Source organism: Mixophyes fleayi, chromosome 6 (assembly GCF_038048845.1).
Source record: "Mixophyes fleayi isolate aMixFle1 chromosome 6, aMixFle1.hap1, whole genome shotgun sequence".
Lineage (NCBI taxonomy): Eukaryota > Metazoa > Chordata > Amphibia > Anura > Limnodynastidae > Mixophyes > Mixophyes fleayi.
This window is the reverse complement of record NC_134407.1, coordinates 218,816,814-218,829,613: the sequence shown is the minus strand read 5'-3', so window position 1 is coordinate 218,829,613 and position 12,800 is coordinate 218,816,814. Positions and strand designations below refer to the sequence as shown.

The window sequence follows — 12,800 nt, the reverse complement described above, 5'->3', positions numbered from 1 at the left end:
AGGGAAACTACAGCCTTTCAGATAAGGGCCCATCCACAACAATACTAGACAGGGCTGGCCGTTATCTTGCCTGATTTATCTTGATTGTTGACAAGAATATTGTATCCTGCACAGAGGACTTTTAACAATTATGAAAATGTCTGTGTGTAATTTGATATTCTGTGTTGCTACAAACCTACGTCATGCTCTAAAAACCTAGTGGATAAAGTATCGACTTAAGAGGACTGTTATGTAAGTTAGACAACCCAAACATCACAGGGATTACATTGGGCCGCGCCCACCATAAAGTTGCAGCTTTTGCAGATGACCTCCTGGGTTCTATTCCTGTGCCAGACATCTCTGTCCACAACCTCATGAAGAATTGTAAAAACTCACATTAGAATCCAAATCTCAAGCTTTTTACATTGCTCACCCTGCTTCCCACGTTTCCTATGTGTCCTCCTCGTTTTACACCATTTTATTCCAGTCCATGAAATACTTGGGTACGAAAATATCCCATGACCTCTCCCAACTTTATACTGTAAACCACGTACTCATACTAAGGCAGGTCTTCTTACACAGTATCTGCCCACAATCGCTTGGTAGGTGGAATGTGATTAAAATGAGAGTCCTCTCTCATAAACATGAAAATATTTCCCCATCCCCAGTTTTATTTCTTGTTCCATATATGGGTTCATAGACTCTTATCTATGGTGTGTTTGGGGATATCCGCAGTTGATGCCAGGCTGGATTGTGTTAAAAAGGGGGAAGAAGTTTTTCGGGATAATTTTTCAGATAACAAATGGCCCAAGATGTTGACATTAATACACAATACCTCCATCAGTAGTAAGGTAGAAGAGGCTGGGTACAAGCTTTATCCAGATGGTTTCATGTTCCTGTGGTACTGTAGATAATGTTTCCCTCTGCCCCCCACAATGCTGGAGATGTGGAGACCCTAGAAATACACACTGTTCCATATCAACACTAATGATAGACTGTCACAGGATGGACATTAACTCTTATGTTCTAGTGTGAGATTACAATAATTGACAGACAACAATTGTAAATAGATAATACAAATGTTTATGATAAAATATACATATAAAATTAATAATTACTTAGCTGCGGAATACAATTTGATTGTTGAGAAATGTCTTGATCTGAGGAGTCCCGTTGCTTGATCGCACTCAGTGAATTCAGGATAATTTGTTGGACACAGCTTTCTCGACGATGTTCCAAGTGAAGCTAAAACTATCTGGGTGTTGGCTGTCTAATACAACTCTGAATCCAACCTCCCTCTTGTTCCTACTGAAACTAGTTAGAACCAGTTCTTTGCTGGGCATATAGAAATGTCTTTCTACTAACAGAGATCGTTGTATGTATCTACAAGAATAAAGAAGGAAATAGGGCGCCCAATGGTGTAGTATTATAGGATGTAATCCCCAAATAATCAAGGTGATATATATTCAGCGTACCAGATGTGTACGCTGAATATCTGAGCCCATCAGCCTCAATCTGCAGTTTATAATTATCCAACAGGTTAGTCTCCTGATGTGGAAGACCATAAATAGAGAGAAACCAGAATATAGTGCAGTACATATTTTATAAAAAGTGTGAGTACCGTTCCCCATCTATAGTGATTCTGCGTACCCACAGTAAATTCACGCTTATCTGTAATAACGATGATTCAAAACAGGAACCGATCACTCCGTATATGAAACAGAATTATAGGAACAGAAATACCATAATAGTGTAATATTTTCAAAAAAACCTTTTTATTACACATTAGCAAATAGATTTTGCACTTACAAAGACAAATATAGTATAGCGCAAATCTAAATTTCCCAGTATTTGTTGTATACAACAAACACTATCCTGATGAAGTCTTATCTTTATAAGACGAAACGGGCTAAGACATTTTTGTAATCTGTGCTTTTGATTGGACGCTGTAATCTGTACTCTGTATCCTGTGAAGTCCAGTGGAGTTTCTAACTTTTAGTGTGGAAGTTGCAGATGACCAAAGGACCATGCAGGTATCAAGCCATGGTCGGGAATCGAACTCATGACCCCAGTGCTGTGAGGCAGATGTGATAACCACTGAGCCACCGTGCTGCAATTTGACACACCCTCTTGTGTTGCAATTAGATAATTTATTACCAAAGCATGTTGATTGAACACTTTTGTATTATAAAAATACTTTTTCAGTTAGACTAGCAGGAACTATCCATTAATAAAATAAGAAGACAATTTAGTGGAAATCTGCGCTTGTGAACAGCACTCATACTCTCTGAGCCTGACAACCTGAGGATAGTAAGGTATATGGTACACCCAATGTACCCCTTCCTCCTTGGCCAATTTTCTGATTTGCTGGCCAGAAAAGTGAGTTCCATCATCTCTTTGGACCTCCTCAGAAGTAACATAATGTCCCTGTATGTCTTGTAATAATAAAGAATTATACAGAGTATGTATAAATGGCTGTAATGCAATATTTGAAATAACCTCTTCCTGTTGGTAGTGGTTCTATAAAATCCATTTGTCACACATTTTTCAGCAGCTTTTCCTCGATGTATAGAGTCTACATCACCCATCAAGTGTTTTCTGTAGCTTACTTCTTGACATGTTGGACACTTGGCAACAATGTCTCTGGCCATCAAGTGTGTCAGTGGTATTCCCTTTTGGTTGGTCCAATCTGTAGTGCCTTGCGCACCTCTGTGTTCGACTGGATATAGGACCACTCTCCCAATCTTTTCAGTTCTTCATCTTTTTCTGTACTGTCAGAGAACAAACACTGACTTGTGCTAGTTGATCTGCTACATCATTATGAGGAAAATTAGTGTGCACTGAGTCCAGATGGGCTCCCTGTGACAGGATGAACCCCTATTCCACCCTGTCGTGTTGCTGGAGACTGACTTGAACTGCCTTGCCACTGTTCACTTTCTTTATCACAAATACGCCCTCTCTAAATGCTAAAGAGGGCGCTCTACTGCCACCACCAGTATCCTTCGGCACCTGGAACGGCTTCTTCTGGGTATCTCTTGCTGCTCATGCACCCCATGGCTGGACACCTGGGCTGGTACCCCTGACATCTTCCTTCAGATCAAGGTTGCCGATGGTTTCATGTAGGACCATGCTCACAGCCTATAATTCTGCATTATTGACTTGACCTATCACCTGTTTCATGAATTATGGTTTCTGTTACTGGTGTGTAGGCAGCGGCTATCCATACTCGTCCATTATATATTAGCTGTGGTGAGCCATTGGTGAACCAGGCTCCTGTCTTTTCTTCAGCTGTGCCCATGGTTTAGCCTCTGTCACTAGGCTGCCCCCTCTCTGGAGATGGGGTTGTTCAAATTCATCTGATTGACAGGTGACCATGGCAGGTGACCAAACCAGCTATCTGTGTACTGATATCAGCAGGTCTTGAGATGATACTCCAACTCTTTCACTAAAATACCACTTTCATTTCTGTAGCGTTGGTTTCTGAGTTATTGCAGTACGTGCACCTAAGCCCTTTTGTCAAACCCATCTAGATATTGGTAAGTCTGTTCTGACAGTCAAAGGCTGCTGCTTTGTAGTTGCTTCAACATTTTGTAAAGCTGTGTAAGCAGCTAAAGATTGTTTCTCCAGTGGTGAATATCTTCTTTGGGCAGAAGAAATTTGTGTAACCCAGAATCTAATTGGACTCTTTCTTGTTCTAGTATGTAGAGATATCTGTCACCGACCCCAAGACATCCCATGCTCAGTTGCTGTCACATCCAGATAAAATGGTTGATCTGGTTACAAGGAACCAAGGGCATTATGAGTCCTCACTGCCTGTTTTGCACCTGCAAAGACTTTTCTTGCTCATCTGCCCATGTGAACTCAGTCTTCTTCCTGGTCACATTGTAAATAGACCTAAGAATTAAGCATAGGTGGGGCACAAAAGCCCTAAAAAATCCTAAGACTCCCAAGACCTTCTGTGCTTCCTTGTCGGAGAACTAATGTTAGCAATTGCATCCAGCACTGGTTGTGATATCACTGGCTGTGGACCAGTCTACCCCTAAGAATTTCACTGTTTGCGCTCGACCTTGAACTTTTGAGAGATTAATTCTCCATCCCTTGAGGTCATGTGATCAGTCAATAATTTGAAGTCTTTTTGTACTTGATCCTCTGTTGCTCCTGAAATCATAATATCATTGATATAATTGTACAGAGTACAGGTCAAGTCTTTCAGCATTTGTAGATCTTTTGCCACCAAACCATGACAAATGGTGGGTGAATGTAAATAGCCCTGCGGAACTACTGTCACAGTATATTGCTGTCCATCCCAAGTGAAAGCAAATTGATCTGGACTCTCAGGTGCTGAAGGAATGGAAAAGAAAGCAGTGGCCAAATCCACCACCAATGTTTCGGTAATCTGTTCTGCCAGAGTCACCATATCCAGAACAGCTGCTGCCTTGTTTAATCCCCTATAATCAATTGTAAAACAATAGGACCTATCATGTACTGACTGCGTGTCTGAAACTCCAGCTTTTAGTACTGCTTGCACAGTCTCTGCTGTTTTTTTCAGACCACCTTGTATCCAGTATTGCTTGAGATTAACTGGCTGTGGAAGAGGAGGAATATACACTGGGGACCATTTAGCCAAACCTATCTCAATAGGCAATAGCAATTCCATCTCTCTCTTTGGCACTCCACCATTTAACAAGTCAAAAAACATTTTACCACGTGTCACCTTAAATCTGTTTGAAGACTGACTCTGTTCCTCTGAAAATCTTTTCTCTCTACGCTGTTGTTTTTTTTATTATATTTCTCTAACTCTCCCAACTGACTCATCAGTGAAGCAGCATGAACCACAGGACTACCAGTGGGCATTGTACTCGGCATAGTGATAACAGCTGCTTTCAGTTGGGGAGGAGCAGTGGTTAAAGCTTATTACACATTACTAAAGTAAATAGAGCTACATCAGGATCATCCCATTCTGTCTGCACAGAATACACACCCAGCTCTGGTAATGGATTTTGGGTAACTCCATTCATACATCCCAGCTCACACAATATCTGTATTCCTTGTCCCAACTCATACCATGTATTCCTATCAACCACTTCTGTAGGTGTCATATACTTGTGCTGTAGAATCTGGAATGAGATGCATCAATGTCAAATTGCAGTCTGTGAACTGTGCCCTTCTCATTTGTAATCTGACCCATGGATCATTACACACTGCTCCTAAACTGATAGCCTCTCTGTGTTAAAGTTACACCATCTGCACCTAAGTCCCACAATCTCAATACCCATGTCTGTAATTTGTGAAAGTTCTTTTTCTACACTTTGTCTACGCTCTGTCTCATCTTGTAGCACACAAATCCACCCTATGTTGTGGAAGCCTTTCACTCATCGGTGTTATATTGAGACAATCTAAATGCACAGCAGCCTGGTGAGGATCTGCCAGTTGTACAGGTGCAACATATTTACATATATTTATTACATCTACGAGCAATGGGTGCTCTGTGTCCTGAACTAGACACCCACGGAGGGAGAGGACTCGTGTTCGTTTGACTTTCTTTCACTGATTTTTTTCCACTTAAATAGTCTCACTAAACAAATTGTCACACGCCGGTCCCATAAACAGGTACCAGCGCTGTGACTTTCCTCTTGTAAGCGGTGATTGAACTTATTACTTGATTCTGAGACATCACTTTTACACATGTGCTCCTGGTTACCTTGTCTTGGACCTCCTTCCTATTGTCATTGGTTCTGGAGTATTATTTAAACCTCCCATGGTTCTCTGTTCTTTGCCTGTTCTTTGTGTTACCCACTCAGTACTAGGATTTGGTTTCCATAGGTCTGACTTACTTATTATTAATTGATCACCTGGATTTATGCTGTACTCTTCACTGCTGCTGTTTGTTTCATCTGTACTTCTCTCTGGTGCTAAACCCGCATGGTGAGCTACTATTATGAACTATATGTTAAACCTGTGTTCATTGCTGCAGCTTAAGTTTCTCAGTCCTGTCCGGCTGGCTTAACACCGCTATTGCTTCACTGTTGGATCTGCTGCCAAGTTACCTGTCGCCTGTAGTTCCACACACGGCTCAGCTACACTTCCCTCCTCCGCTACTGCTAGGTAACGAACTGTTTGATGGACTTGTCTTCATCTCTGTCACTTGGGATTGTTATCTGTAGATCAACGAGTTCCACGCCTTTGCCTTTTCTACAATGGGAAATACCGCTATGCCAGTAACTCACCTGCTACGTTGAATCATCTTCGTTTACGGATCAGCTAGTTCTATATTATCATTCTGTTTGGACTGTTGCTGTATCAGTGATTCACCTTTATCTTCCGTGAATTACTATATTGGATCTAGCATTCTCCCGCTATCATCTCCAGCGTTGCACTATTGCTCTACTCACTCCCTGCAGTTGTCAAGGGTTACCAACTATGAAGTAACATGTGGAGACTCATCATTTTATCCTGACCAACTTGTCGTGTGTTCAGCCTCTGCCTTTATCTCCAGTTGTCTTATCATTCAAGTATACCAATATCTATTACTATCATTCCGCAGTACCTCCTAGTTTACAGCTACTATTCCTCAGTATTGCTCTCGTCTGTGATGCCTGTGAGTTATGAACTTTTAATTTGTGTATTTGAATCCCCTTCTTATCCATCGTGTCTAAAGCTCCACTACCATCTGCCACTACTTGTTTGGGAGACCACGACCTGTGGGACAGGAGCTGCGAAGCCCATATTATCTTGCGGGGATCACTGGTGAAGACCTCCTGGGCGAGTTCCATCTTGGCAGAGACAAGGGATCTACTAATTCATTCAGAGTCGTGACACAAATTATCACAGACTAATACCTTTACACAGTTTATACAAAATATACCAACCCTAACACAGCACAAATGCTAAGCAGTACAATTTCAATAGTAGGAATTTTATCTATCATTAAATGCAATGTCACACCCCACTTCTGGTACCAATTGTCACAGGATGGACATTAACTCTTATGTTCTGGTGTGAGATTGCATTAACTGACAGACAACAATTGTAAAAAGATAATACAAATGTTTATTATAAAGGATACATATAAAATGAATAAGTACTTGATTGTTGAGAAATGTCTTTATCTGAGGAGTCCCGTTACTTGATCGCACTCAGTGAATTCAGGATAATTTGTTGGACACAGTTTTCTCAACATTCCAACTGAAGCTAAAACTATCTGGGTGTTGGCTGTGTAATAAAACTCTGCATCCGCACCCCCTCTTCTCCCCCCTGAGACTAGTTATAACACGTTCTGTGCTGGACATATAGAAATATCTTTGTACTAACAGGGATCATTGTGTGTATGTTATCTATAAAATGAGGGTTTGCATGGTCAGTTCTGTTAATCCTTCTGATGACCGTAGACTTTCATCCCCTCACATATATATCTTACTGGTGTTGACATTTCTCATTGATCCAGCCTTTTTTTTACTGTTTTACAATGACTTTAAGATTGGAACATAGAAGAGATGCCTCCTTACTTACTTATACACACATAAACATATATATATAATATATATATATATATATATATATATATATATATATATATATATATATATATATAATTACATATACATGAGTTATAGGTTCTTTGGCTAATGTACACACAAAATCTGACCATGACACCTACACAATGTATTCAGTCACTGTGTGTCTTCTACAGATGGATCCAGTAACAGAAATACCCCAGAGAGATGTCCCCGTCCTCTTTATTCACAGGATTGTACAGAGGAAAATCACAGTATCCCACAGCAGTGTCAGGTAGATGTAATTTATGGTCTTGAAAGATTACCAAATTTACTTTTCACTATATGATCTGTAGAACAGATCCTCAATTAATGAGACATTTTTTAAGTGTTATTGTATTTTTTTTTTATTCAGGTTGAAGATCTGATTGATATTAAGGTAGAAAATATAGAGGAAGAAGAGAAGATGTGTGTGAGAGGTGATCAGAAGTGTAAGGAGGAAATCCCTACAGATATCAGCACTGGTGAGTAATAAACACTTATTACAGAAAAGAGTGACACATTCTCCTGGTTCAGACAATACCACAATCACTTGTACTACATCCATAAAAAAGTATCTGCCCAATGTGGGAGTCAGAAGTTTTTCGTGGCGCAGTGTAGGTTGGTGTGGTGTTTCTGTTGCTGTTGTTGATGTACTAATATTGGAATTCGGCTTATCTTGATGTTACTCTCGTTAGTTCGGTGGGTTGGTGTTCTTGGGTGTGTTCCTTGAGTAGGGACCAATGTTTGTTCAGTTCATAGAACAATTGCTTTGGTTATCTTCTGGTGTTTATAGAGTCCTGTAAAGAGATAGGGGAGGAAAGGGGGATGGAGGCTCACCTTAATGGTCGTAGTACCCAGTTGGTCTGTCCTTCAGCCTCTATTAGACTCCTGTTCTACTCCTCACATCATATCAGTGTGTGCTACCAACCAAGAGATCTGACCAGTCTCCTCCTCACACTCTTGTGATTCTCATACATCAGTACAAGAGACGTCACCATAGTGATTCAGTCACTGATCAATGTGATGAGAAGGATCTTATTATCTTCCTTGTGTAATAATTCCTGAATGTTTAATTCATAGTATGTGTTACATTGCAATACTAAAGCAGGTTATTTCCTGCATACATCCCATCACAACACCATTCACACAAACTGCCTGCTTCCACTCGCAGAACTATAATCACACACCCATCATTGTACCATAGCTCCCCTCATATCTCTGTGGTTGGTGCTTTGTACTGTTGCTCTTCATCTTCTGACCTATCTCTGTATCCTGCTCTGCCCTTATGCTTTTTCACTTTCTGTTGCTGCCAGTTTGTGCCCTGCTCCATTCTCCTACTCCGTCCTAATGCTCTCCTCCGCTCTGTGCCTTCATCATTCTGTGTTGCTATTCTTTTTTGCCTTAGGTCACTGTATGTATGTGTGTATATGTATATATATATATATATATATATATATATATATATATGTATGTATGTATGGTTTACCAAAAATGATGCAGCTCTAATTATGACTTATTTACTGTTTAACTGCGACAGGAAGAGAAACAGCTGAGAAATTAACTTCCTGTCTGTGCATACGCAGTAGAGCGATGCGGATGGCTGGAGGCTGCCCCACTTCCTGTCCTCACTATATCACAGGGGACACCACTACCAAGATGGGAGATGGAGCGTAGCGCTCCATATTAACACCCCCTCTCGCTTGGCGATGTCACCGGTTAGAAGAAAAACATGTATACTTTACCAAACACTTTTTGTGATAAAGTCTCTTTCCTGTAACAAGAAAATAGTTTAGTCAAACAAAAACATATTAACAAATGAGATAAATCCACATTAATTAAATATTCGTTCCAGTCCACATCTCGACAAGAATATGTTTAACAACTGTGACGCCAGTCCTTTCGTTAACATCTCAGCGGTATTATCCTCGCTTGACACATATCTCACACTGATGTGGATAGGTCTTCTTTACCAAGATGAGACTAACTTGAATAAAGTCTCTTGCAGCCATAAAGCTTCCTTTGCCGTTTCTGTTAATGCCATGTATTCCGCCTCGGTGGTGGATAGGGCAAGAGTGGGTTGCTTTCTACCTGTCCAGCTAATGGCTGCGCCTGTAAGTACAAATAGATATCCTGTGTATGAACGATGGTCATCCTCATCTGATCCCCCATTGACATCACAGAAAGCCTCTAAAGTTGAATTTTTTGATTTTTTAAATTTCCACTTTAAATGGTTTGTACCCTTCAGGTATCTCAGGATTCTTTTAATTGCAATCCAGTGTAGTCTCCCAGGATTTATGGCAAACTGAATTACACGGCTTACTGCATGTGCAAATTAGTATTCTGTTTTGCACATAAGTTAAATACTGACAGTTTTTTCATGTAGCACACAAATACTTGATAGCCTATTTGTACACTGAAATTTAAAGTTGATATTTGTGTGCTACATGAAAAAACAGTCAGTATTTAACTTATGTGCAAAACAGAATACTAATTTGCACCCCTTGCATTGTAACATGGTTTTGTCCAGGAGACTGAAATAAGAAGTTTCTCAAGTTAAGATCCTTAATGAATCAGGCCCCTAATTTGTGAAAATGTGTACCTCTGTCATTCTCAATCATTGGTAATATACCATATCTATTCACAAATTCATATACCAATTTCTTTGCTGTAAATACTGCAGTACAACTTATCCCCCCGCAGTACATAAATCGCTCTTTATATTTTTATCCCCAGCAGTGCGCAATCGATCGACTGGCCCCGCAGTTCCACTATCCAGAAAGTCCATTAGACCTCACGTCTGACAGAGAGAGAGAGCCTCAATCTCAACACTGTATTCAGTGACTTTGAAGATTTATTAACTCTTTATTTTATCTCTTAGCTTCTTAGCACTCATTAACACACACTCATACTCAGATAAGCAGTTCACAAAGCAGCTTCCCCTGATCTCAGGCAAATATTATTTATATTGCCTACACTCCAATAACAGAAATATATATGATGTACTGTTTAGCATAGTGGCAGACAGAAAAATGAAACACTTTAAACCCTAACTTTTAAATTCTAAAACAGTTACTACAAACAAAAATAATAAGCAACACAAATTTCAGTGAAACCCCCCCCCCCACACAAAATAACCAATTTGCAATCTATGGTGTACATTTTTTTCTTTTTCAAAAGGATCGGTAATAACTTACCTTCCTTTATAAAAGAGAAAACGTCCATTTTCCACCATACATTCCAAAACTAGAAATATAAATGTCTTTTCCAATAAATATCATTGTTTATTTACAAAATAAAAGCTTGCGCTGTGATAATATTATCAGTTCAAATTTCAGTCTCTGAAATTCTGCCCGTCCACAGACCAGACAGTTTTTATCAGTAACTAAAGTAGGTTGTATTACAATTCACAAATGTCATACTACAATTTGCTTAGATGGCATGTAGGCATGTCTTGGTTCTTTAGGCTTTCCATGGGGGTTTTGGAGAAATTCTTCAAAAGTCTTTGTTCGTCAACTCTGATTAGAAACATCTGTTCTTCAAATTAACTCTTTCCAGTACTGCTCACAGCTTTGTCCTCGGCTCACACGAACAGATCAAAAAATAACACATTAAATAAAACAAGGCAAAAGAAATCTATTTATATATATATATTTCTAATAAATATATTGGCTTCATCCAAAATTAACTCTGACACTGTGTATAAGACATAAGACCATCCTTATTATATAAATTTCCCACCATAGAGACTTTATTGGAACCCATTGAGACAGATTAAGATCAGTGATAAATTTAGCTATAGAAAGCAAAAGAAATTTTAGAGATTGGTAACAAAACATCCTGAGTAGCAGCCCAGGTTTAATTCCAGACCATCAAGAAGTCTTTAATTGAACGGGGCATACTAGGAGCAGGGTGTTGCCATGTACTCTGTATCCACAGCAGATCTTGGAGGGGGAAAGAATAGATGATTTTTTTTCTCCAAATCTACCCATGGTTTTGACTGGGTGGGGAGAGACCAGTCTCTCATTTGGGTCAAAAGGCATGTCTCCTGATATTTGATCAAATCTGGCAGTGCTAAGCCTCCCGTCCTCTTCTCTTGAGTCATATGGAAATAGGTCAAAGGCTGAGGTCTGCCTTTTCAAACACATTCACTTCTGAAATTGAATCATCAACCCATTGGGCAACAGTACGAAGTAAATATAAAAACTTTGGTAGATCCTCATTTTAATCACAGCAATCCTACCCATCCAAAACATCTAATAACACATCATTGACTTGATGAGGCTGGAAAGACTCATCTGTCATTTTAAACACATAGGATCAAAAGATTGCTTGTGTTTCATTGAACATTGGGTTGCTTTAACTTATTATCCTCATTTCATTCAATCTCGCTACATCACAAATACATAAAAGGGGTTAAAACAGGGAGGCTCTCTACCTTAACCAGGATTAAGTTAATCAGCAACTGGTTTGAGTAGTTATTGTTCTTCCTGAAATTGTCAGACTCCTAGGGGTAAATATATTGAGCTGAGAGTTTTCCAGCGGGTTTGAAAAATCAGATTCTAGCTATCATTTATTTAGTACATTCTACAAAATAATAACTAGAATCACATTTATTGCTATAGGCAACATCTCCACTTTTCAAACCCGCCACAAAACTCTCAGCTTCATACATCTAGTTCCAAAACAGCAGGAGGGAAATCCATGAGGGGATGACAGATCTCTACTCCCATCTCCATCCCCTTAGGGGGTGGACTTTCTAGTGTGGGAAATGTCCCTTTTTAAAAGACCTGCAGGAGAGACTTATGTGTGTGTGTATCATTTCCTTCAAAACGCTATTGGCGTTGAAGTCGCGACTCCTGCCAGTGTGCTAAGCATTTTTACCTGGGAGTTTTGTGGCTATTGGATTGAAAACTTTTCTTGGACTTCCAAATTTATTTGCTCTGCCTGAATTTTTCTATTAGTCGTGGGAATAATCATTTCCCTATAACGTGGACTGGTAAAGAAAACCATTTCCTTTATAAACAATTTGGGGTTAATGAACACTAGAATGTTACTGGATGATGGTTGAAGGTTGGTGAGCACTGAATGTTTAAAGTATTCTTTGATATACAGTCAAGTCCATAAATATTGGGACATCAACACAATTCTCATATTTTGGGCTCTATACACCACCACAATGGATTTGAAATGAAACTAACAAGATGCGCTTTAACTGCAGACTTTTAGCTTTAATTTGAGGGTATTTACATCCAAATCAGGTGAACGGTGCCATCATTAGGCTGAAAA

The 12,800-nt window shown here is 39.6% G+C and overlaps 2 protein-coding genes across 4 annotated transcripts in view; one reads left to right on the top strand and one right to left on the bottom strand.

Annotated features, from left to right (window-relative positions):
- The window catches only part of LOC142159791 (uncharacterized), a 1,176,369-nt gene that overhangs the window by 1,006,618 nt on the left and 156,951 nt on the right, over positions 1-12,800 (bottom strand). The gene's annotated exons all lie outside the window — the stretch shown is intronic.
- Positions 7,689-12,800, top strand: part of LOC142159777 (uncharacterized) — a 93,163-nt gene continuing 88,051 nt past the window's right edge. The window contains exons 1-2 of one of the 2 annotated variants that reach the window (XM_075214463.1): positions 7,692-7,767; positions 7,888-7,996. In XM_075214463.1, the coding sequence (XP_075070564.1) occupies positions 7,939-7,996 (58 nt within the window). In that variant the 5' untranslated portion in view covers positions 7,692-7,767; positions 7,888-7,938. Of the gene's footprint in view, positions 7,768-7,887; positions 7,997-12,800 lie in introns of both variants that reach the window. The other variant, XM_075214467.1, reaches the window with a different exon arrangement.